Source organism: Vidua chalybeata, chromosome 6 (assembly GCF_026979565.1).
Source record: "Vidua chalybeata isolate OUT-0048 chromosome 6, bVidCha1 merged haplotype, whole genome shotgun sequence".
NCBI classification, from domain to species: Eukaryota; Metazoa; Chordata; class Aves; order Passeriformes; family Viduidae; genus Vidua; species Vidua chalybeata.
The window spans coordinates 13,890,952-13,914,913 of NC_071535.1; the positions used below are offsets into that span (position 1 = coordinate 13,890,952).

General features: G+C 37.4%; 1 protein-coding gene across 5 annotated transcripts in view; it reads right to left on the reverse strand.

The window, feature by feature from the left end:
* The window catches only part of VRK1 (VRK serine/threonine kinase 1), a 33,672-nt gene extending 23,507 nt beyond the window's left edge, over nt 1-10,165 (reverse strand). For 2 of the 5 annotated variants that reach the window (XR_008431588.1, XM_053946306.1), the window contains exons 1-3: nt 9,585-9,638; nt 4,687-4,845; nt 3,166-3,221 (exon numbers count right to left, since the gene is read on the reverse strand). Coding sequence is in view for 4 of the 5 variants with exons in the window: in XM_053946306.1 (XP_053802281.1) it covers nt 3,166-3,221; nt 4,687-4,840 (210 nt within the window). In the remaining variant the exon portion in view is untranslated. Of the gene's footprint in view, nt 1-3,165; nt 3,222-4,686; nt 4,846-9,584; nt 9,639-9,842; nt 9,861-10,047 lie in introns of those variants that run through there. The other 3 variants (XM_053946302.1, XM_053946305.1, XM_053946303.1) reach the window with 3 other exon arrangements.
* Nucleotides 10,166-23,962: the final 13,797 nt, after the last annotated feature.

The window sequence follows — 23,962 nt, forward strand, 5'->3', positions numbered from 1 at the left end:
ATGCAGTTGTAGTGATCCAGCAAATTGCTAGAGTGTCACTCTGAGCTAAGAGAGGCTCGCTGCTGTCCAGTCTCACTGGAGCAATGCAGAGCCCAAAGCGCCCTGAGCGCGGGCTCAGAGGCTCGGCTGGGCACGGGACACGCTGGGAGCAGACAGCCCCAGCCTGGGCACCACTCCCAGGCCTGGACACTCTATTACTGCCTGTCTCCACCTCACTTTCTCCAGCAGCACTGCCCTGATAAACAGCGGAGCCAAGACAGCTTTCTGGCCTCTCCTTGTGAGGAGGAACCACAAAAAAAAAACCCAAAAGCAAAGACCAGACAGTTTGTGTGATCAACACAAACAAACTTTGGTACGTGCACATTTACTTTCACAGTTAGTTTATTCATCCACAATGGACAACAAATTAGCAAAACAGAGATTATATACGCAGAGGAGAAGATTTAAATATTTTAGTTCTTCTATTGCAGTTACCTCAAACACACATTACTTGACCTATTCACTTGATCCTGTGTACCCTAATTTATTAGAATACGAATTCTCATATGTGATTTTCATTTAATTTACATAGATTTCACCAATGTTGTTTGCCTATTAAAATACAGCAAAAAAAGTAGGTGTTAAAAATTCTTACAGTATTTATCCATAAAAAAAATTATTCCACAAAAATTTATGGCTCAGTGTTGAAAATGTACATCTTTCTCCGGTCAAAAAGAAAAACCTACTATATTTTCATACTTGGAGAATGGATAAATGACTTAACCATAAGCCAAATCTTTATGTTGACTATGAAGGTGTTTTCCCACAATACCATTAATTCTACCTACAGATAAATAAATGCATATTTGATGCTAAAAAGGCTTACACAGCATCCAATATTTGCCATAATAGTCCAGAAAGAGTGCGAACACAAATTTCTACAGATTTATGCCCAGGGTCATTCTAAATACATGACTTATAAAACTGAAATTAAAGTCTTATTCAAAAAGATAACATAATTAAACATTATAAAGTACATGTCAAAACCGAACAAACTTCAAGTAGTGTTTTAAGAATTCTGATCTTTTTCAGTCAGCAATGTAATGAAGTGTAATTAAACCCTGCATCCACTCCTGAACAATGACATCTGAAAGGTCCACATGTTAAAAAGCATTTCTTTTCTTAATAAAAACTGTGATTCATTTCATACTGCTCAGACATCAATACTATGAGGATATGTCAAAGACTAAGCCAATTTCCATCCTGCTTTAATAGCTTAATTTGAAGAACGTTACTACAGAAGCACATATTTTGTTAAACACTAATAATTGTTCAAAGCTGTTAACCACTTTGCTTCAGCTGATGGAAAAACTAGAATCCACCCAGGCATCAGAAAATGGGCTCTTATCTGTAGTTGTGCTATACCAGACTGTAGAGGCATAATATGTTATGGGTCATTTGTGAGGCTAGCACAAAGACTGTGGCTACTCTTTATTGCCATAAAGACAAAATTATGAAAGGCAAATTAAAAGTGAGTTGTCATCTGGGATATTAGCGATGGAGGTATTTACAAAATGTTGCAACAAAGTCAATCTAGCACAGGAGCAACGCAAAAGCTGGGGCAACTCTTATATTAAGAGCCCAAAGTGGAGAGAAGATGGATGGGTTTCAAACTCAGGAAAAGAGGGTGACAGCAATTACACACAGCATAAATAATGCATATCTGATGGTTTCCTCAGCAAGTCAAACTGGACTCTTCCAGGGAAGTTAAATGGCTCTCTGCTTCCGGATCAGTCCAAACTTAGCAGGAGCCAGTAATTAGAAGCCACTGCCTCTCCCAGGCAAGCCACTGCTGTTATCTGCCTCTAAACCAGATGCACAATGGACATCCCCACCCTCAAGAGGACAGGCTGGCCTCCACACAACTGCAGGCTGGGGCTCCTGGTCTGTCTGGAATTCCTGCCCACAAACACCTAAGGCGGCAGCAGCAGATTGCTGCTGAAAGTGTGGCAGTCTGACATATGCTTAGTAAGCACTGCTTTTTTCAGCAAGAGAAAACATTTCAGAGGGAGGGTCATCACAAACTGTACCTTGGGGTGTCTGAACAGTATCAAAACCAGTATTCTAGAATCTCCCTTTAGTCAGCAGATGTAAATACCAAGATTAAAGGCACATACTAACCAAAATGTATTTTACTCCAATTTAACCTAACCTTATAGTTTCAGGAACAAATGTTAAAAGCACTAACATATACACAAAGTGGTTGGCTACTGCAGCAAGGTATTTCAGAATCATCATATAGCTTAATAAATAAAATGTTAAAACAATGCAGTTCTGAACTGCACTGAAAAACTAATCATTTACAGTGTACAATTTTCTGGCATTTACTGTTATTGCAGGAACAGAATTGCCACCAAGAAAATGAAGGGCCTGTATCTACTATGACTATTCCCATATTCCCTTGTTTTTTACTAAGACTTTGTAAGATCTTACCATATCTATACAAAATACTCTGGCAAAATTTAAGAAAAAATACTTTACACCTTAAGGAAGAGAAATAGCCAAATCCAAGTAAATAATTCTTTTTGACTAAAACCTTAAGAAAATTTCAAGTAATAAGAATTTGATTATTTGCTCCAATGGGCTAAAATAAACTATCAACAATGCTTTTTCTTCTCTCTAATCATTAGGTTAAAAAAAATATGTCATTGTCATTTTAGTTCAACAGAAATTAGAACATGTATGTGGTTTATGAAAAAACATTTAAAGAACTTTGAGGAGACCTCAGGAGTTGAAGTTTTGCTGTTTCTAGTCACGAGCCATCTGTCAGTTTATCAACATCCAGTGGTGAGCAACAGTTCACAGAGACTCACTGCTGAATCACAGAAATTCTCCAAAAGCTAGACAGATTTCATTCATTTGGTGATATCTGTGTTGTTTATAGGAAGCAAATGAAACAGAATGTGATCCATTTAATGAATCCTTTTCAACTCCATTGATGTTCCATTACGATGATCCTCATACATAGGCATCCTGATTCTTAGCAGCATTACTCTGTATCCCCACACTTTAATTTTAAACAGCACTTTGCAATTGCATTATTTTCAGAAGATATTTTAAATTACACATTCTATTCTAGAACAAATATTTTCAAGTTGTGAAGTAAAGATTCAAATGCTCTCTTACCACTTTCGCAACATAAGGGGCATCACTGCCAACCGACTTTGAAGAATTAACATCAGCTGTTAAAAAGGAAGCTTTTATTAGTAGTAGGAGAGGAAACTGTCACAGCATACACTCACTTGTTATGCAGGATGGACAAACATACGACAAAGTAACTAGGTGCTGACAAGAACATAGAGCACTACCTTAGCCTTTGGTAAGAGAAGCATGCTATACATGAAGGCTACTGAATACAGATATTGCATTCTTGCATACGCCTTTCTTTTTGAAGAGTACAGTTTATTAAAGGAAGGCATTTTTTTTACCCAGTAACTTTTTCCTATCCAATAGTGTTTCTTTTGCTTTCTAGGACTACTATAAACATACACATTTGTGAACATAAAGAAGAAAAAAATTCCATGCTGCCATGTCATGTACCCAAAATTGACCTTCTGTTCCTACTAAGTTGTCGGTATTTGTGACAGAAGATACAGATATGAAGAACATCAAGTTAGGCAAGTACAAAGTGCAGGAACAGTCAGGGTCACAGCTTTGTGCAAATGATGGGGAAGCAAAGAGAAAGCTTTGGCTTGAACAAAGCAGGAATTCGAGTGAGTTGGAACTCCAGTAAATTTAGTAGCTCACTGAGGGAGGCTGAGTAAGAAGTTGAAAGCTTCTTTGGCAAAAAGCCACCCACTGGTCCTTAACCCACCTCCTTAACCCACTTATGCTGCAGTCTGTTCATTTTAAAAGCAGGACAGATTTTTTTCCTGTTTTCCAACTCAGTATGAATCCAATACAACCTTTTCCCTGAGATGAGGAAGACTATATTATAATGATCACATTAACTTCCATCCCTTCAGAATTGTTTGAAAAATGACTAGGGGCAATGAAGCAGAAAAGTCTCAAGACCTTTCTTATCTGTTCATCTGTCCAAGTGAAAGAGATACTAAGTATGGAACACTATTTCACTTTAGGAAGTTTTTCTTGTAATAGAATTGCAAAACAAGACCTGAATTCAGGCTCTAAACTGTAAAGTTCAACACTTTGTTTTTAGCATTGGTTGCATTAAAAAAAGTATATGGCATGCCAAAAGTTCACAAGGCAATGAAAAAATAAAAGCAATACCAAATTCAAAACCAGTCCAAGTACTGGCTGACCAGTAGCCTCCAGATAATACGCACTGACAGTTTCAGTTCAGAATTCATAATTATAAAGACAATCATGCAAAAATCCAGTCTTTCAGCCAGGCCAAAATTCAAATTGAAATAAATACTAAACTATCCTTTCCATGGCTAAAATATAATACAGATTTTGATTTTAAAAAAAGAATGAACTATGACTGGAAACTCATAAAACTAGCTCTTGAAGTGACCATTTGTCTATTTCTGTCATTCTTTTCCAACACCATGACCCAAGCTAAGGTCCTAGTAGAAAAGATCACGTGAAGACACTTCATATTTCTAACTTAGGGTCAGCTTTTCATTGTTTTGAATAGGGATAAACATCTATTCCCCATTTTAAAGAATTATCAAAGATACTTACCAAGGTATAGGCGTCCAAAGCCTCCCTGCCCTACAGGGACACCTAATTTCCATTCTTTTCTTGATGTATCTGCTAGAACTTCCCCCAGACCAAACACTTCAGCAAGTTTCGTTTTTGCAGGGGCTCTTTTTCCAGCCATTTTCTTATTTGGCATTTTCCCTAGAGAAAGTGAAGGGAAGGAAAAATAAAAAAAAAAATAGGTTACATGTTGATCCAACTTATTTTACATAGAAATCTGTTAGAAAAAGAAAAAAAAAAGAATGGGTTGTTTAAGCCCTAATTTGTTACTACAAAACTTGAAAAGAAGTGCAGTAAGCAGTTTCATCAGCATAAATTAAATGTGAGAAACAACTAATTTTTCCAGGCATCACAAAAAAAATTTGACAGCAAAAATCTTCACAAGAGAAAGTTATTACAAGACCTTGCATAATACATGCTAAAAAGATCTCAGAATCTATCACATTCGATCAACCTTAAAAAAATCACAGGTCTAAACTTAGAAAAAAGTAAATTCATGAAATAAAGCTCATCAGTTTTCCTAGAGTTAAACTTGCATATTGAAAAACTGCAAGTCTTCAGTGATGATATGAGGAATTCCTCTCAGCTGTAAAAAACACATACTACAGAGACCAGTAATGAGAATCAGTACCATGACTGAACTGTGTATTGCAATTGCTGTATTTTGCCAAGTGTAACTTACCAATTTAATTGTTTTCAGTATATTTTATATCACTCTCCTAAATCAGAAATCTCACATAGCATCAACTATCTTCAAATAAGTAAATTTGGTATTAAATATTACATCCTTTATACATGGAACATCTAAAAGAACCTAGTGAGACAGTAATGGACTCTGGCAGCAAGCAGTCTCCAGACAACCACAGTCACTCAATACATGCACAAATACAGAAAAGAAGGTGCATAATCCCAGGCCAAAGTTCTTTTTTTTTTAGGGTCTTTGTTAATTTGAGAAGAATCTTTGTGTCATAGAACCACATCTGAATACATTACTTATATCTAAACGAGAAACTTCAACAAAACACTTTTATGAAATACTCACATCACAGGAAGATATTGGTATTTATCAATCCCTACATTTTACAAGCTTTATCATTATCACAAAACAGGATGTTTTAATTCTGCACTACTTTTCCATATTTCCACTTCTATACAGTAACATTCTCCCCTACAGTCAAGACACATCTTACACATAAATTTTAAGACTAGCTTTATCCACATCATTATCCACAGCATCTTCAAGAAACTCCTCTCTACATCCCTTTGTTTTTCTTTTTTTTAATCTTCAAGGTGATACATAGTTTACTGTCTTGGAGGAAGATCCTTCCTCCAGATTTTCTACAGGAGAAAAATGAGACTTTCAAACACCAAAGACAATTCCAGCCAGCTCAGATAAGACCAAACCAATGAGAAAGCAATGGTGTCAAAGCGTCAGAAGGAACAGAGAAGTAGAAAAGCCTACGTGTTGATATCACTTACAAGAGCAGGCCATAAAGATCACTGCAGACCTTTACGCAGTTTCACAGGACATCTAAACCCAGAAATGGATTAAAACAAAGGGCAGACTGAAACCATTAGAAGTGCTAATGAAACAAACCAGAAGTCTAGAGCCCCAAAGCTGACTCAGATAAGGCAAGAAAGTGTAAAAATCAGCAGCATTGCCCAGTGACTCAGATGTGGGACAAGATCACACACACTGTCATCTAAAGGATACCAAAACATATCCAAAATAAGCATACTTGTCCTCAAGCTAAGAAACAATTTATTGTCAATATAAGAACCATGCAGAGGGTTTGAAGGACCTCCCCCCCCTTGACCTCTGAGTTATTACAAATAATTTGGGCAAGACTTGGACAGATGCACTTAAGTGCTTGAATGCTGGACAGATTGTTGCCCACAAAAGAAAAAAATTTTAGCCTCTCATACAATAAGGCTAGCAAGCCTGTGAAACAAACCTATTGATACACTGCACATCTTTGACATTCACAGTGAGACTCTTGATAGCAGCCTTGCTTGAAAAGGAATTAAATTTACTTAAAATAGCTCCTCAAGAGTATCAAAGGAAGAGCTGGTGCTTCCCTCTTCCACACCCCCGCTTATTTTGTTTAACATGGTCAATAATTGTATGCCTGAAGGTATTTATTTAAAAAAAAATTGTTAATGACAACTTCCCTTTATCCATAAAAGCAAAAATTCAAAATGGACATAAGTTTGAACGTCCCCAGCTGGGAACCCTGCCCTTAACAAATACACTAGATACACATACATGGTTTCTTGGCTGTCTGTATTCATACCCATCTGTTAACATGGCACTGTGCCTACTTACAAGTTGGTCAAACTATCAGTAGGCCATAGGTGCCAAACACTGATCGCTTGCAATGGGCAGCATGCACAATACTAAGCACTCAATCTCTTGCAAAAAAGCTGTTACCCTAGGAAATATTTAAGCAATGGCTGCACATGCTTTCACATTTATTTGGATAAATCCATTCAAATATCTTCTACTGATTGACACCAAAGACACCTGGACACCGCAGAAATTTTCTACATGAAAAGCTAGAACTAGAAAAAAAAATACAGAAAAATTTTAAAAGGCAATTAAAATGTAGTACAAATTCTATCATTCTGTATGCTTTTCAAATCATAATACAGTAAACACAAGGGGTTTGTCAGGAAACTTTTGCACCCACAAACATGACATAGAGCTGTCTACTGTACACTGCAGAACTGGAATAAAGCCATCTACTTCTCCCTAAAATCACTTTTAAAAATTCACCACCACCATCCCTCCAAAATAATAAAAAAAAAAAGCCTTAAACTTTCCTCTCAATATTTCTTTCCATCAACAAAGGAAATATTTTCCATCCACAGGTATTGTGAAGTTTAATTCATTAGTTCCTGCAATCATGCTAAAGTCCTTGGAAACAGTGCCATGGATGTCAAGTACTGTACTATCATTCAAGTGTCAGACCTGACCCTACTTAGCTAAGGTGCCTGACAAGAACAATATTCAAGGTGCATGATTGTAAACAGCAGCATTTTATGTCGCTACAATGTGCTCAAAACAAAGATTTTCCTACTAAGAAGTATGAATAACAGAAGTCTATTTGTCTAAACTCTCTCCAGAAGCCTCTCAGTACTACAAAGGCTTCTACCAAATAAAACATCTTGGAAGAAACAGAATACACTGTACTTGAGATAGCACTATTGATGCAAAATTGTCTGCATATCAGTGGTGTTATCTTTACAAATGTTGCCTGCTACGATTGCTACTTAAGCAATACTTGAACTCTTAGAATAAATATGAATAGCCACTTCTCAATTATTGTTGCCATTCACTATCGACAAAACTCTGAAAGAAATTTTATTTTGAAGGAATTTCTGCTGTGTCTCAATTCAAACTGGTTGCTTCCGGATCCTCCTCTTTTATTCTCTGGAAATTGTAATTTTTACAGTTGTTTATCTTAGTAGGATGTATTTTCATTGTCAACCCAGAGAAGGCATGCTGGTGACCTGTGCTCCCAGATGAGCAGGTAGTTCCAGCAAGACCTGAAATCTAGGTATCATTGAAACTGTTCATTAGTCAAAGCAAGAAATCCATGTCTGCCAAAAAAAAAAAAAAAAATTAAGACGGGGAAAAACAAAACTAAGTTTTTGCTCAAGGAGTAGGGAAGACAGAACATGATGCTTAAAGACTCCTGAAAACTGTAGAGCTGTTTCATGGGAGGGGCAGTACAAAAAATAAATGATGTGTTGGTGAGCTGCCACACCAAGTGAGGTAAACAGCACACAAAGACTTTCTTGCATAAATCAGACATTTTGTGACTGGCTGATCATTGTCTGTGAAATACCCCTCCAACCTAAGCTGCTGATTAAGATACTGGACAGTTAATGGCACTTACAGAAGAGGCACTATGGCTCTCTTCTAATAATTTTTTTTAAATTCTGTTTAGACAAAATTAATAAATGCCATTGGTGGACCACAATTACTGAGAAATACGTAACCACAACAGCACCATATTTGACCAAGGAAATGCCTTTTTTGCTTTTTTTGCTAAATAAACCAAGATGACTTAATATTTCAGAATGCAGCTTGTTCAGAGGTAGGAAACAGTCATTTACAAGTGGAATTACTGTGCTACTAATTTTAAATTGCTTTCTCAAGAATACATTACTTTGTTTAAGTTTCTTTTAAGGTTATTTAAGGTTCTTCTGAAAATTTTAATCATCACTCAGTTGTTGCAATAAAAAACAGTGAGCATTGTAAGGGTACCAAATCATGTCTCTCCAAATCACCTCACCTCTATACCAACTGCAAATACCTAATACATGTGAGTGAGACACTTTAAGGCTTTTTGATAATTTAGCACACTGTATAAAAATCATCAGCTCAGAAATTCACCAGGAATCTACCTCACTTAGGGATTACCCCCATGAATTTAGTGGACAGCTTATTCCTTCAGATGACAGCACAAGCCCTTTGACACATTAGTAGTTACAGGAAGCTTCACAACAGCTTTTGTATTTTTCTTAGCCATAAAAAGGGTCCATGGAGTCCCTATAAATTAATAAAAGCCTATAGTTCTCAGAGTGCTTAAGCACAAATTAAAAACCAAAGAGAACAACAGAATTTACCCTGTCTGCAACTACTGAAGTCTTAAACAAGGAAGCCGAATTGCAAGAAATAGGAAATGAAGAAAAACCACAATGACAGAAAGCAGCTTAGCTCAACTCTTACACAGCAGGCCTTCCCTGATCCTAAAATCACAGTTTTTTGTAATATAGGCCTGTATTAAAAAAAAAAATACGTTAAAGCAAAACTCAGGAACGCCTCCCAGCCAAGGTGATGCCACACCGAGACAATTCCGAAGGTGACGAACCTCTAAGTGGAACAGAGCATAGCTTTTACTCAGCCTCCTCCGCCTAGCTTTAGTGCTAAAAAAACAAAAAACAGGAAGTAAAACAACTTAGGCCGCTGCCACCGAAGGCAGCTTTAGAGCCCACAGCCGGGAACGGCGGGTCCCAGACCCCACGGGTGCAGCTATGGGAGCTCTGCCCCACTGCCCCCATTCCCTCCCTGCCGGCCACGGGTTGGGCCGGGAGAGGGAGGGGAAGGGAAGGGAAGGCGCCTTCCCTACCCTTGGGCAGGAACACGGCTCGGGCGGGCGCCGCGGTACCACCGGCCTCCTCCGCGAGGGAAGCGGGGAAAACCGCCCGCAATCCGCCAGAAGGGCCGGGGATGCTCGGCACGGCGAAGAGGATGCGGAACAGTGCCCTAAAATTCGTCTCCTAAAAAAAACCCCAAACATCTGTGCCCCAGAGGCAGCCTCTGGCTCCAAGTACCTCCTGCGCGAGCGGGCCCGGCGCCGCTCCTTCCTCCCGGTCCGAAATTCCCGCACTGCCCGCGGCCCCAGGCGGCCCGCCCGCCCCGGCGCCACCTCCCAGCATCGCCCGCGCCCATTGGTCCACCGAGCGCGGCCCGCCGCCTCCGTCCCTCCCTGGTTGCGATGCCTGCTGGGAAGTGTAGTCCACAGCCGTAGAAAGTGGCCGCAGGAGAGTTCGACACGGACTACACTTCCCAAGAAGCACCGCGGCCCGAGATTGGCCAAGAGCTGAAGTCGCTTACGGTCATGGAGTCGGTTGAGTTGGGGACCTTTAAAACTCATGTTCACCGCAAAACCGTGCCTAGGTGTCACATCCACATGTTTGAGGAGCATTTCCAGGGGTGGTGACTCCACCACTACCTTGGGCAGCCTGTTCTAGTGCTTCACAGCTCTTTTCAGTGAAACTCTTTTGAGAGTTACAAGAAACCTTGGTTTCTTACGCTGTAATAAGTTTGGGAAGGCTTTTGTCAAGCTGATACCACGGGATCAGTTCGGTTAGAAAAGATCATCGAATCCAGCCTATGACCGAACACCACCAGGTGAACTAGACCAGGGCACTAAGTCCAGCCTTCCCTTGAACACCTCCAAGCACGGTGATTCCTCCTCCTCCCGTTGTCAGGTACAAATGTCCGCACGTCCACCCCTGATTCTGCCGAGCTGTGAAGTGAAAGAGAGGAGCAGAAGATGAAAGACATGGCAAACCAGGGAATTTAGGGGATGAGGAAGGAAAATAAAGGACAATGAGTTTGTTTTGTTAATTTACTGGGTGTTTCAAACCATTAAATTGGCATTATGATTTCATGGCCACTGTTTTCACATGCTGCAGTTTGAGAGGTACTAAATAGCTTCAGACAAAGAACTACATTCTGTGGTATGTTCATCATGACAATACTTACATAGATTTCCTTGACCACCTGGGCTACACTGAGAATGCTAGAAATGTATTTTTGAAATGCTAGGTGCTACTAGAGATGTTCAAGAATCTGAGCTGTTCTGTATGTTCTAGGGTATTAGTGTTCATAGGAAAGACCAAAAGTTTGTTTGGACTAAGTGAAGAACACTACCAGACATGATAGCATTTCACTTGCAGTTCCATCCGCTCTAGTATTGGATTACTGGGTTCATGAAACCATTTTAAGATGCTGATAGAGAAAATTAAATGAGAAATTTAATAAATATTCCACTTCTACATATGAATCACATTTTAATGTAATAGATTGTAGTACTCAAGTTCTAAAGTAAATGATGTTCTTCACATTTCCATTTTTCCAAAAATTATAGAATTAAATGTCTTATAATTACTGTATGTGTTCTCTTTCTGCAATCTTCTTTATTTTTCTACTTTGCAAAATGAGAAGAAAAATGTATATATATTGCTAAACACCATGTCATACTACATGCAATGCATTAAAACTACAAAAAATAATTAAAAAAAAAAGGCAGACAATTCCAAAATGAATGGGGAGACTGTGCCACCACAGATACTTGATAAAAGAGTACACATGCACTACACTCAGCTGTCCTAACTGGGGGTTGAGGACCACAGATGGGAGTAGAGATTAAGGTTACTGTAGCAAAAAATCATCACAGTATTTTCTTCAAATTGCAGAACTCATGAATGGCTAGACTACAGAAGATTTTGCTGAAAACCTTGTGGTCAGAGTCCATAAGCAGTCTGAAAAGGAGCAGTGGTATGATCACTTTCCAAGGAGCAAGTTTTTGATTCAGTACCTTTTGTTGCCATGCACCCACTGTACGCCTGCTCTGGTGTACAAGGATTTATACTTCCCATCATATCCCCTTGTTATCCTGCAGTGGGAATATACTGACACTAAGGGAAAAATGTGTTCACTGCAAACTTACTTTTTGTCCTCCCATTCACATTTCACACTATTTTCCTCAGAGGAAAGAGGTTATATAAATGCAATTAAGGCCGTGGCTTTTTTCATCTAATGTGCTTTTTATTACGCTTTAAAAGAGTAATCACTGTTCTCTAAGAATATCAGTATGGCACTCCAGAGTTGTCTTGTTTATCCATTAATATACATTTCAAGAGAATTTAAAGTGATCTACCCAGTAACCTCAGAGCTTGTGTGTATTTTAGGAGACCACTCCAACATCCGATTATGTGTGAATGGTCTTAAAAGATAGATAGGAACAAAACTGGTTTTGCCAATCTTTCCAGGTGTCTTTACAAGTTAGACTAATTTTCGTATTTTTGGGAAGGAAAATAAATTTTTGTTTATTAATTCCTTCAGAATGCAGTGAATAAGAAACTGTTATTTTGAATACTTAATTGATTTGATGAGACTATTTATTTACTCAGTGAAGTTACTACACATCGGTCTAAAAAGTTCCCCATGAGATAAGGCCATCATCTATGTTTTCCTTACCAAAGGAAGGTAAAATACTGGCTTTTGTTAGGGTCAGTTTCCTAAAGAATTTAATAAAGAATAATTTCAGCAAAATAAATATTTACGTCTTATTACAAATGAAGAATCAGACACAGAGATGCTGAGTAAAGTTTGTTTAGCTTGAAGTGATAAAGGAAATTTGTAACAAATCTCAAAGTGAGACCTGGTTTACTTGACTCTTAATTCTATATTATGAATTAAAAAGGCATTATTAATTGTACTTTTCAAAACATCTTAAATTCAAAATTAAGATGCTAAGGCAGGAAAAATATTTTTAAATCTTGCACCTCCTTTAAAATATCATCTGTATTCATTCCCTGAGTAGTTAATTTGTTAAAGAGAAGAATGGAATATGGGGTAGAAGAGATCCAGTCTCTACTGAGTACCCAATAATTCATCAGAAAGGGGATGAAGTGGTAGAAGAATTGATGAAAACACTGTGAAAGAAAAGCTACACTGAGAGATCCATTGGAAGTTTCACTTTTTTCCTGGCAGTTTTGTGATGCTAACAGACACATGATTTGAGGCTGTTAAAGGAAATAATTTTAAGTAAGTTGAAGCTTCTAAGACAAGAGCTTGTTTGAAGTGCATTAAATGAATCCAAATTAAGGGACTTCTATGAGTTTCTAAAGCATTTCTATGTTTTCTTTGGTCAAGGTCCAAACTCATATGCATAGGCAGTTTTTCTCAACTTAAATGACTGAATTGTCTTGACTGTGAAGTCGCTTCCCCCATCCCAGTTAGAGTGATATTTATAGGTACAAATGCATTTTATCTGGGGGCACTGTATATCCTACACAGTAGATTCACTCACATGCACACAAACAGCAGTGCATAGGATCGAGCTGTAACGATGCAAAGAACTTCTGTTTATCATCAAACATTTCTTATATTCCATTACATGTGAAAGAATTATTATCTGTCGTGTTGCAGTGCAATGCTTTTTCCTGTAATGGAATTTTACTCTGTAAATTTATTTTGGTATTAAAAGGTTCCACTTTATAATGTCTATGGTTCAATCAGTGATCTAAAAGGCACTTAAATACTTTGAACAAGATACATAAAACGCTTTTATTGCAAAGCTTTGCTGTATCTACCAATTTTACCATTGATCTCTTTCCATGTAAGGCAGTTCTGGACGCTGCCCATGCTGTATAAAATCACATGGTGGCTTTTGATCTCCAGCTGGTGATTAAAGCACTTTATGGAGGTTTGAAATTTTCTTATGGTCATTAGCATACCTCCAAACACTTCTCTGCTAACTAGTAGTGTTGTCACTATATGCTATTTAAATAAGAAGCCAGAATTCTATAAACTTATTATTTGCCATTCTTTGTAGCTCAGAGGATATAAATCTCTTGAATGAGGTGAGCTTATACTTAGCTGTGGACTTCCTGATAAAATAGTGATTTCTTAAGGTGATTTGGCTCTAGCAAAATGCACAAAAGAATGAGGTTCTATTTTTAAAACCCTCTTTTGATTCAAACAGGGATAGTTCTGTGCCTTGTACTCCCTATATACAGCTCTATATTTCCCACTGCTTAAAGGCATCACTATCACTTCCAAGGTCACCAAGCTCTCATATGTTTTCTACAGTGGATTTTTAAACAATGCAGTATTAACTCTTTTGCTTGAAAATAGAAAAAATAGCATCTTTCTGCACACTTTTTGAAAATGTATTTGTGTGTTGGGAAAAATACAGAATCACTATGTACTTGTTACTTCCTCTGTAGCAATCTCTTCAATTCTTTTCACAGAAAATAAATGAGTATGCCAGCTTTATATTTTTATATCTTTCACTTTATTATATTATATTTCATCTTATTTGTATATTTTTACCAACTATTGTATAACTTATTTGTATATTTTTACCTTGCCAAGAAGGAAAGTTCATTGCATGTTACCCAGATATAGAGGAAAACATAGTACGTACTCAAAGATATTACAGTCAGTAAATACCAAATAAATTCAAAAGCCTTGTTAGTTGTTCTACCCTGTCTCCTCACTCCCCAAAATAGAACAAATATAGGTAACCTGGTTTCTGACAAGTCAGTGGTTACAGACTGTTAAAAGGGAATAAAATCTGGGTCGAGGGAAGAATATTGGCCTGGAATGGATTTTGCAGTTGTAAGGGAGACATTTGAAAGGACAGTAAAACTTCTGGAAGAGATGTGCAGGCAAAATATCCAGGTTAGCATATATCAGCAGACCCATGAAGGAACACAGTTTTGAGTCAATTATACTGTGTGGCAACTTCAATTATTTAAATGTAGGAAATAATATCTGCATTTATCCATCAGTTTCATGAGACAGAGCACTAAAAATTTATCATTTAGTTAATATTTTTACTTATAAACTACATGCTAAAACATCTAAGGTCTTTTATAAGATTGGAGACAGCAGTTTTTGTCTGAGGAGCACATTGTTCAGAGAAAAAAAAACAACGAAAAGCTAATGAAAATTAGGACATTTCATCATTTTTTAATATCAAAAGTTAATCCATATTCATATAAATAGTTTTTTTGGTGAATTAATTGTCTCATACAAACTTTCTTTGAAGAAGTAAAAGGAGCAGAAGTCATTGACTGTTTCCTTGGAAGGAGAAGTAATACAATGAAAATTAAAAATAAACCACTACAATTAATTATAATTCGTACTTGTCTGTCTTCTGGCAAGCTTTTTTATACAGAAATAGCTGTCTGGAGAAGAAAAAAGTACTTACAGAACTGCTGTTCTATACTATACTATACTATAGCATGGAATCCTTCCTGTCGTGCCACTGTACTGCATAGTGTTGGTGTTCATGACCATGCTAATCTACATCCTATTTACATGGTGTGTAACAAAGTACATTATTTGCATAAGAACTGGTTTTCCCCAATCTCTAATGGTACTAAGAAATTCTAAAAAAGTGCTACCACTAGGTGTCTCATTGGTTTCAATGTACTACAACCTAAGACAAGATATGCTCCACAAAATTTAACAAAAATACAGTTGATTACCACTGACATTTCCTCCTTCATTACAGTAGTAGACCCTGAATTTCATCACATGCATTATTGTAATCAAGCCATCAGTCAGATTCTGGAATGTTTCATTTTTTGACTCAATTACAGCAGAATCCCTACAGCCCGTGTAGAACATGGGTATGGCAAGATTGATATTGTGTTACAAAATGTGGTCTGACAAAAAAAAAAAAAGATGCTTCTGTGCAAAAATTAAAGAAACACTGAACTGCTAAAGCATTTACCCTGGAAATGTGTTACATAAGGTAGATTGTCAAGAATCAATATAACAGTGTGCCCATTCACTATTCTTGTGCTTTAAATGTTTAAATGTTGTCTGTGTCATTTTTATTTTTGCTTACAAATATATAACTTTAATTTTCTTAATTGGAACCAACTGTACAGAGAACTTTTTTTGCTTTCAGGCTTACAGCAAAAGATTTAGAGAAACAATCAGAGGAGAAAGGGAGAGCCCAAGGAGAGTCTTGGGCTGATGTTGATATTCGTCTGAGACAACCCCACTATGAAGAGCCACAGAGCCAATGGGCCGTTTCATTGGCATTTGTAAACAGCTCATTGATAAGACATCTAGAATATATATTGATACCTTTTTCAAGAATTTCATGTTCCTGTTTTTTGATGTATAGCGGAGAAGGTAACTTTTATTGTTAATATTTCAAAACATGAGAGATGTAAGTAGAGGTGGAGGCTCTTCAGATGGAGATCCATCTGTCAGCAATTACAAAGGTTCCCCTGAACACATATGTTACAAACTTCAGCCTGGCTCAGGTGAGCGTTGGTCAGATAGAGTCTCTCTCACTTTTGGGACAGCAGTTTGTGTTTTAACCAAGAAGGTAATTTTTACCATCTGATGACTATTTCATGTCCTCTGTGAATGAGTTTGCAGACCCCAGCATCATTTTATGTAGACAGATGTCCCCCTTCACAAAAACAACTGTCACAATTGGCAATGGTTGTCACACGTGCTGGCAGCAGCACAGGCTCAGGATGAATGGAAGGGAGACAGGAGAGCATCCTCTGGCTGCACAGAGGCAGGAGAAGATGGTGGATGTTTGCTGTCCCATGGACAGTGCTGCCTTTTCAGTGTGCAGGATTGCAAGTGCAGGGATCTTCTGTGTGACCAGTGCTCTTTGCTTTAAAGGCCACTTGTTTGGATATTTGTAGAGAGGTATTCCATTAGAATAGCTTGATGCAAATGTGCATAGATAACTTAGGACAGCTTCTTGTCTGATAATAAATTAATAATTGCTTACTTTCCATTGGTAGGTGGGGAAAATTGCAAACACATTTTTCACTGAAGAGTTATGCAAGGCTTCAAGAAGCTGCAGAAACACACATGTAGCTTCACACACAATCTCAGCACTTTTCCAACCTCGACTTCAGGAGACACACTGTAACTCTGCTCCTTCTCTCCATCTTCTTTCTGTCCTCAGGGTCTCATTTGCTTATTTTCCATATCACAGGCACTGGCCCTGTTACTCAGAGAACTACTGTTTTACTTGAGTATTATCTCACCTCCTAAGACCTCTGTTTTTAAGATCTGTTTTTTCAAGTTGAGTTGCCGTATTTTCATGCAGACATCTGCTGAAAGCATTGAATTAATTAATATAGTAGTAGCAACTAGGAAAACATGATAATCAGTTTTGTCCTCTGCCACAGTGAAATTACCAGGGCAGAGAAAAATTGTGTAGAATCTGATGGGCTCTCTGTTTTATGATTTGTTACTGAGACAATAGGTTAAATTTCTGGCTTTTCCTTCCATTCCTCCATCTCCTTTCCCTTCACATACTTGAACCTGACTCCATCTACACATACACAAGATGACCTGGTATATCTTATGATGGAGGTGGTGAGTTCCACATTCCCTGCACACAGGATGCTTTTTGACAGGAGATGCTAAGCTTTGTCCCTCCCCAGCTGCCTGTAGCTTGTATTTGGTTGAAGCATACGAGGAAGAAAGTGTTTACCATCTATTGTTGAAACAGCTAATTTTTCAGTAATGACGTGGCTTTGAAGATATTTAAATGGTATGAAACCTACATCAATGATATAAATAAAGAAGCAAGTTCAGCAGTTTTTATGACACTGTATATTGACAGTATTCTAAACTGTCCACTAAACATTTTTCATTCTCCCTGGAATATCAACATACTGACTGCAATATTTCTACCAATGTTCTTTTACTTGCTAATAATCAAATTGAAGCCATCAACCTTTTCATTTAGAACTACCTGCTCCAAAAAGTAAGCACAGACATTTGAAACAATTTTGTAGCTATGTCAGATAGAATGTAAGTTTTAAATTGTTGAATTGTAAGACTGCCACCTTGTAAACATATTATAATGTATATTGGTCTATTTTGGTGAACAGCTGAATAATAATGTACTTTAAAAACAGTTTGAAATGCATCTTCTAAGATATAAAGCAGAGAGGATGACTAATGTGAGAACATGGCATTTCACAGCAAACTTAATGAAAGCTTGTGAAAACTTGAGTATCTCATCACCACAGTGGCTACATTGGCTGCAATACAGTCAATACTATATTGACTGCTAGAAAGGCTATAAGTATAAAGCATTCCATCTCTCCTGATGAAAGTAACTTAGCTGGGTCAAGATTGATGGGTAAAAGAGTAAATATTCCAGCTTCATGAATTTTATATAACCTATTCTTGAATATTTCTTAGAATTGTGTCCCGTCTCCTTGACCAAAGTAAACTTTGCTTTTCCTTCATTTTCAAAGACCCTTTTGAGAATGATCATTAAAGTAGGAGCATATTTTTAATACATAATTTATCTGCAGAGCCCCAAAATAGAGCCTCCTTTGCCTGCAGTTCTAGTTGTAAAAACTTGAGAGTACAAGTACTTTTAAAAGAAGTAGATTGCCTGGTAAGGTGTTTTACCCTTTCTATTAAGTTATTTATTTAAAGTTGAAAATGTTTCCTGAGTGCTTGCTGTTTACTTTGCTTTATATTGTTTGTGTATGAGACAGCCTCCTAGCAGAGGGACAGTTCTGCCTGGCACAGGCATGAAATCATTGGTGCTGTTTGCTCGACCCTGCATGCAGACAGAGCTAAATTATCCCAAAGTGCACATGTTGTCTCTCTCTCCTGCTTGTGTAGAATGTTATTCAAGCACTCGTTTGGGGATGAAAAGCTCCCTTCCTGTAGTCAGCTATCATGGAGTACCTATTCAGCATTGATGCTACATTGCCTCTCACTCTTAATCAAGACCTCATGGTGTGGCTCTTAGCACTCACACCCCAGGCATCAAAAAACAAACACAACTGTTCCAGAAATTCTAAAAAACCCCAAACAATATAACCTATATAACCAGAAACAATATAGTCCTATATAACCAGCTAAAGATACACTTGCTGCTACTTCAGCACTGATATCTTTGTTCTGTTGTTTAGATTAAGCTCAAAATGTAATTGTTTAGCGACCAATTTTTGGGTCATATGAAAGAGAGAAAGGCTATGTTTGGGAATGTTCAGAATGTGATGCAACAAAAATTTTCTCATATAAGAAAATTGAAAGGGGAAATCATATGCATGGAAGTTTGCTATTTCTGTATGCAATTGGTCAAATAGGATACATAACCTTTTCCTGCAAATGTTGTTTGTCACATCTTTGAATTGTCAGAGCATCTGCTGGAAATAAAAAAAACCTATTATATCATCCTAGAATCAGAAAGGTGAATGGAAGGAAGAGGTATGCATATGTAAGTGTGCACTTTCCTAGGAATATCCTGAAAAACATTTTACCTGGTCTTTAGAACAAGCCAGTTGTGAACAATTCATTCACATTACAGGTATAACATATTGAGTAGAAGTATTTGAAGTTTTATTACTGATTAAGATTCTAATTTATTATGTAAAATAATCTTTAGTTACTAAAAACTCAAAAGATGGAAGGCATAAAAGACTGAAAGGACATATGGATAATTTTCGTCATAGAATGACATATTTAACTCACAGCCTCAAGGTTGTTGGTTTATTTTTCCCCCAATGGAAAGCTAAGCATAAGGTAAGGAATGCAGATTATTATAACGCATTGGAAAAGTTCCTTGTAAAACACCATTTTTAGATTAAGGTGGGTTTTTTTTGTTTGGTTTTTTTTTTTTTTTTTTGTTTTTTTTTTTTTTTCAAATTAACAAGATAGCAAAATGCATAGCAATCTATCTGCCCTTACATGGTCATTTTTACCAGGGCAATATGATCCTGGATTGAACATGAATCATTAAAGGTGTGATCTAATAGTGTTTTATTCACCTTTGATGCATTGTGAATTTATGTTTCACATCAATAATGAGCTGCAAAACCTTTCAGGGTACTAATAAACAAAATAGAGCATTGAAATAGTCTTGTGCCCTACTAACATAGGAAATAACACCAAAAAAATCAAAACTATCACGAGAAATATACACACAGAAATATTCAGAAAACCCATAGGAGATGTTCCAAGAAAGAACCAGAAGGGACATTTGCCTAGGAATAAAAGAAGCCTGGGGATTTAACAGATGAGTGGCAGAGATGACAGCAGGTAGGAGTGGGCAGCTGAGGGGTTTGGTCTGGTGGCAAGGAGAAAAGAATTGCACCTGGTGTTCTGGGCACAAAAGTTGTTGGGAAATAGACAAAGCACAAAGAGGGCAGAGAGTCCAGACAGAAGAGGGCAAGGAGAACAAAACTGGAGTTATTGGAGAGAAGACATGGCCAACTGGAAAACCGTTTCAAATCAGCAGAGATTGTAAAGCAAAGGACGAGCAGAGGCAGGAGGAGGAAAAAGAAAACGTGACTCTTGCAAAGATCTCCACTGTTCTAGTAAGTAAGATTTTTCCAGCTGAGGAAAGAGGGAAAGTGAAGCAGACAAGGCAGCAGGTAGAAGATACTTGCCAACTTCAAGTTTCCCAGCCAAGTTTGTTTAGTATGGTCACACATGCTACTCTTGGCACCTGCCAAGTTGACCATTTATAATGGTTCAGAATTTTATTTGTTCCCTTTTCACTGCTTGAAATGATCCTGGATCACTTGCATCTAAATGCAGTTTAGAATGTTATTTGATGAATATCTGGAAAAATATGAATTGTATAAGTAAAAATGGGTATTAAGGAGCAGCTTTTTGCCTGCTACAATGCAGTTCTGCCAATGCACTTCAGGCTTGACTTGCAGTACCCTGCATAAAAATCAGTGCTGTCTCTCTTCAGAGCAGTGACTCAGTCATGCTGAACTATGCCACCTCTGTGGCAGAATATAGTCTATTGTATCTGTTTTATAACCTTTATGACTCAGAATCCAACACAGTTATCACAAAAAACAGAGCAGTTCCAAAAGCGTATTTGCACGCAGACAATTTAATACATCATCATTCAAAGAGCAGTTGAAATTTCAGGCTGGTACAGCAAAAGTCATTAAAAAAGACTTGCATTATTAACAAGCTGAATCATGTTTTTCAAGATCCATGGAAGAAGACAGGAAAGGGTGAATTTGGTTTCTTTTTCCTGACATCATTACTAACCAAAAGACATAGGACTTGACAACTCAGGGACCTGAAACATGGGTAGTTTTACTTTCTAATCTTGGGCCGGATTTGAGCTATTGACCTGTGTCAAGAGTGGTAAAAAAACGATTGCCAACTTATGCAAGCAACTGCAAAGAGTTTGATTGTTTCAGTACATTTCCTAGAGAAAAACAGGGTACAAATAACAAAAACAGCCCTATCTACCTATTTTGAAGTCAGTATTGCAGACTGAAGAGCAGCAAACTGTTAGTTTGTCTAAGCAGGGAACTATTCTGAAGTGTGTCTCTATGGTTTAATGTCACACACAGACACATGCTCCAACGTATACCTGACGGGGCTCCTGTTTAAGCCAGTGGTAAGGGGCAGCCATAACAACATTTCTTACCAAATTTCTTTGGCATTTCTTGGCAAATTTTGAGCCACCAAATTAGTGTTAACCTACTATTCTTGATTCCTTATTTCCAAAAGCAAACTCAGTTGCCCAAGGCCATTTTTGCTTTCCACTGAGGAGAATTTGTATCCATCTTTTACGGGAGGTTTTGAAAATGGTGTTACAGAATTGTAGATAAAGGAAACTTCACAGTTTGCAATAACATGACCATCATGGCTGCTCTGATCTTCATACCTTTAGCAAAATATATTCAGATCCTCCTTGAAAAGTAGCTTCTTCACAAACTGAATAACTGAATTTAACTTATACTGCTAATAGAGATTTCTTTTGTGACACATTGAGCCATCCAGTGGCACAGGCTGAAAAGACTACTGCATGTACTTGTTAATGCATTTCTCTAGTGCCTTTCTCTATATCATAGATGTATCAGTGATTACAAAAAAAAAAAAAAACTAAACAAAACAAAAAAACCCCAAAACAAAACAAAGCAAGACCCTCCCCCCCCCCAAAAAAAAAACCAACAAGCAAACAAACACCAAAAACAAACAACAAAAGAATATCAAATCTCTGTTTAGTGATAATTGCAAAGACCTATAGGTAATGAGCATTTCTATTCATTTAAGGTCAGACAGAAATAGTCTCTTGACATTGATTTAATAAAGAAGAGATATAGGTAAAAAGTAAAGAAGCAATGAAAAATTTCAAAAAGGAAAAGTTTAAAATTCCTGGTTGAGGCTGCATATCACTGCTCAAGTCACTTCTTTACACATCTATGCCTTTCCAAGTAGAATAGTTAAAATTAGATCTCAGTCTTTGGTCACCTACATATTTTAGTCATACCAGTTTGAGTTCATTAATTTACCCCACATCACCTCACTTTTGTCAATGCCAGAATCTTGTGATTGAAAATCAATACTTTAATATTTTAAATAGGTAGAGATAAGTATCTGTACACAAGACAGAGCCATCCATTGAGGGCTTAAATGAGCAACTAATTAAATATAGAATTTTTCTTTTTTTTTATTTTTTTTACGCTGAATAATGGTGCTATAGCAGTGGTTGGTACAGCTCAGCTTAGTGTGGGAAATGAAGAAAGATCATTAACAAATAAAATAGGGAGCACCTCAGGGGACACGCCTACAGACAGTCTGTCACCCACTGGTTTTAACATTTCATTTCAAAATTTAATTAGATATCAATTTCTGAATGCCTAAATGAAACCAGCTTCTTTCCATCGCACCAACGTGCTTCAGCTTTTAGTGATAAATTTAAGGCTGTAACAACATTCCTCTTCCTAAATATTGAGGGGAAGAAATAACAATAGAAGAATAGCCAGCAATTACATTCCAGGTTCTAGCAACCAACAAACCATCCAACAAAAGTAAACTATTTTAATAGCAATATTTAACTCATTACTGATGCACTGGAAGCAGTAATAAGGCCTTATAAAAATATATAAGAAGCAATATTATTTCTCACTAACTTCAGAAAGGGTAGGACTGGTGTCCCTGGTTAATAGGGAAATGCTTCATTGATCACAAAAGCAATGTGAGTCTTCTATCATTCTAGTAAAATTTATGACATGTAAGTCAGTAAGAACTATTGTAGACTTCATGGGACTCCCTACTGTCAAATAGATCATTGCAGAATCTGGCTGTAGCTACTTTAGGATGTCATAAAGAATGAAAAGTGTTCTATTCTGGAAACAAACTAAGCACTAGTCAATGTTTCCCTTTCTAAAGTAAGCAAGTCAGTTCAATGTCCAGATGATGGAGCAGGTGTACTCCATGTCACAATGTAGAGTCTTGATGTGTGCTTTCTTACTGAGACAATCAGTGTTTGGAAGAGACCAGTAGCATAGATCACATCAGGATTTCAAGTTTTTGTCTGCCAAAAAATAACATAGCTACATTTTTTTTAAGTAATTGTTAGCTAGTCAGAAATATGAACTGTTGTGCAAATGTGAGAGCTGCCTTCATTACTGCTGTCATTGCATTTTTCACTGGGGTTTTTGGAACCAGCAGTTCCTGTGCTTCACAAATAACACAGTTGTAGTAGGCTTAGCTGTGTTCTGCAGCAGGTGGGCAGGATGAGACTGCAAACCATCTGTCCATGCATCTATCTTAGACACATATCTCCCCTATTTCAATTATACTCAGGAATCATTTCATTAGATGACTGATAAAATCATCTCCATTTTTACATGGGGAATGAAAGACCCGGGGTGCTTCCATGTTTCCTTCAGACTGGAGCTCAAGACTTTAGTGTCCATTCCTTTTGCAATAGTGCTCCACTCACTGGACAGTCTTCCTTCATTCTCTACAGCATCTTTCCCTATCTGAGGCTCCCTATTTACCTCTTTGTGTGGGCTGCACATAGAATGAGTCAGTTTACAGAGTTTGCCTTTTCATGTTAATTCACTTTATTCTGGATATTCAGCATATAAGGTATTAATAGATACCTTAATGTAAAAGGACTGATCCAGTGTCCAAGTTTCATAATTGCACTGTTCCCATTTCAGTGTG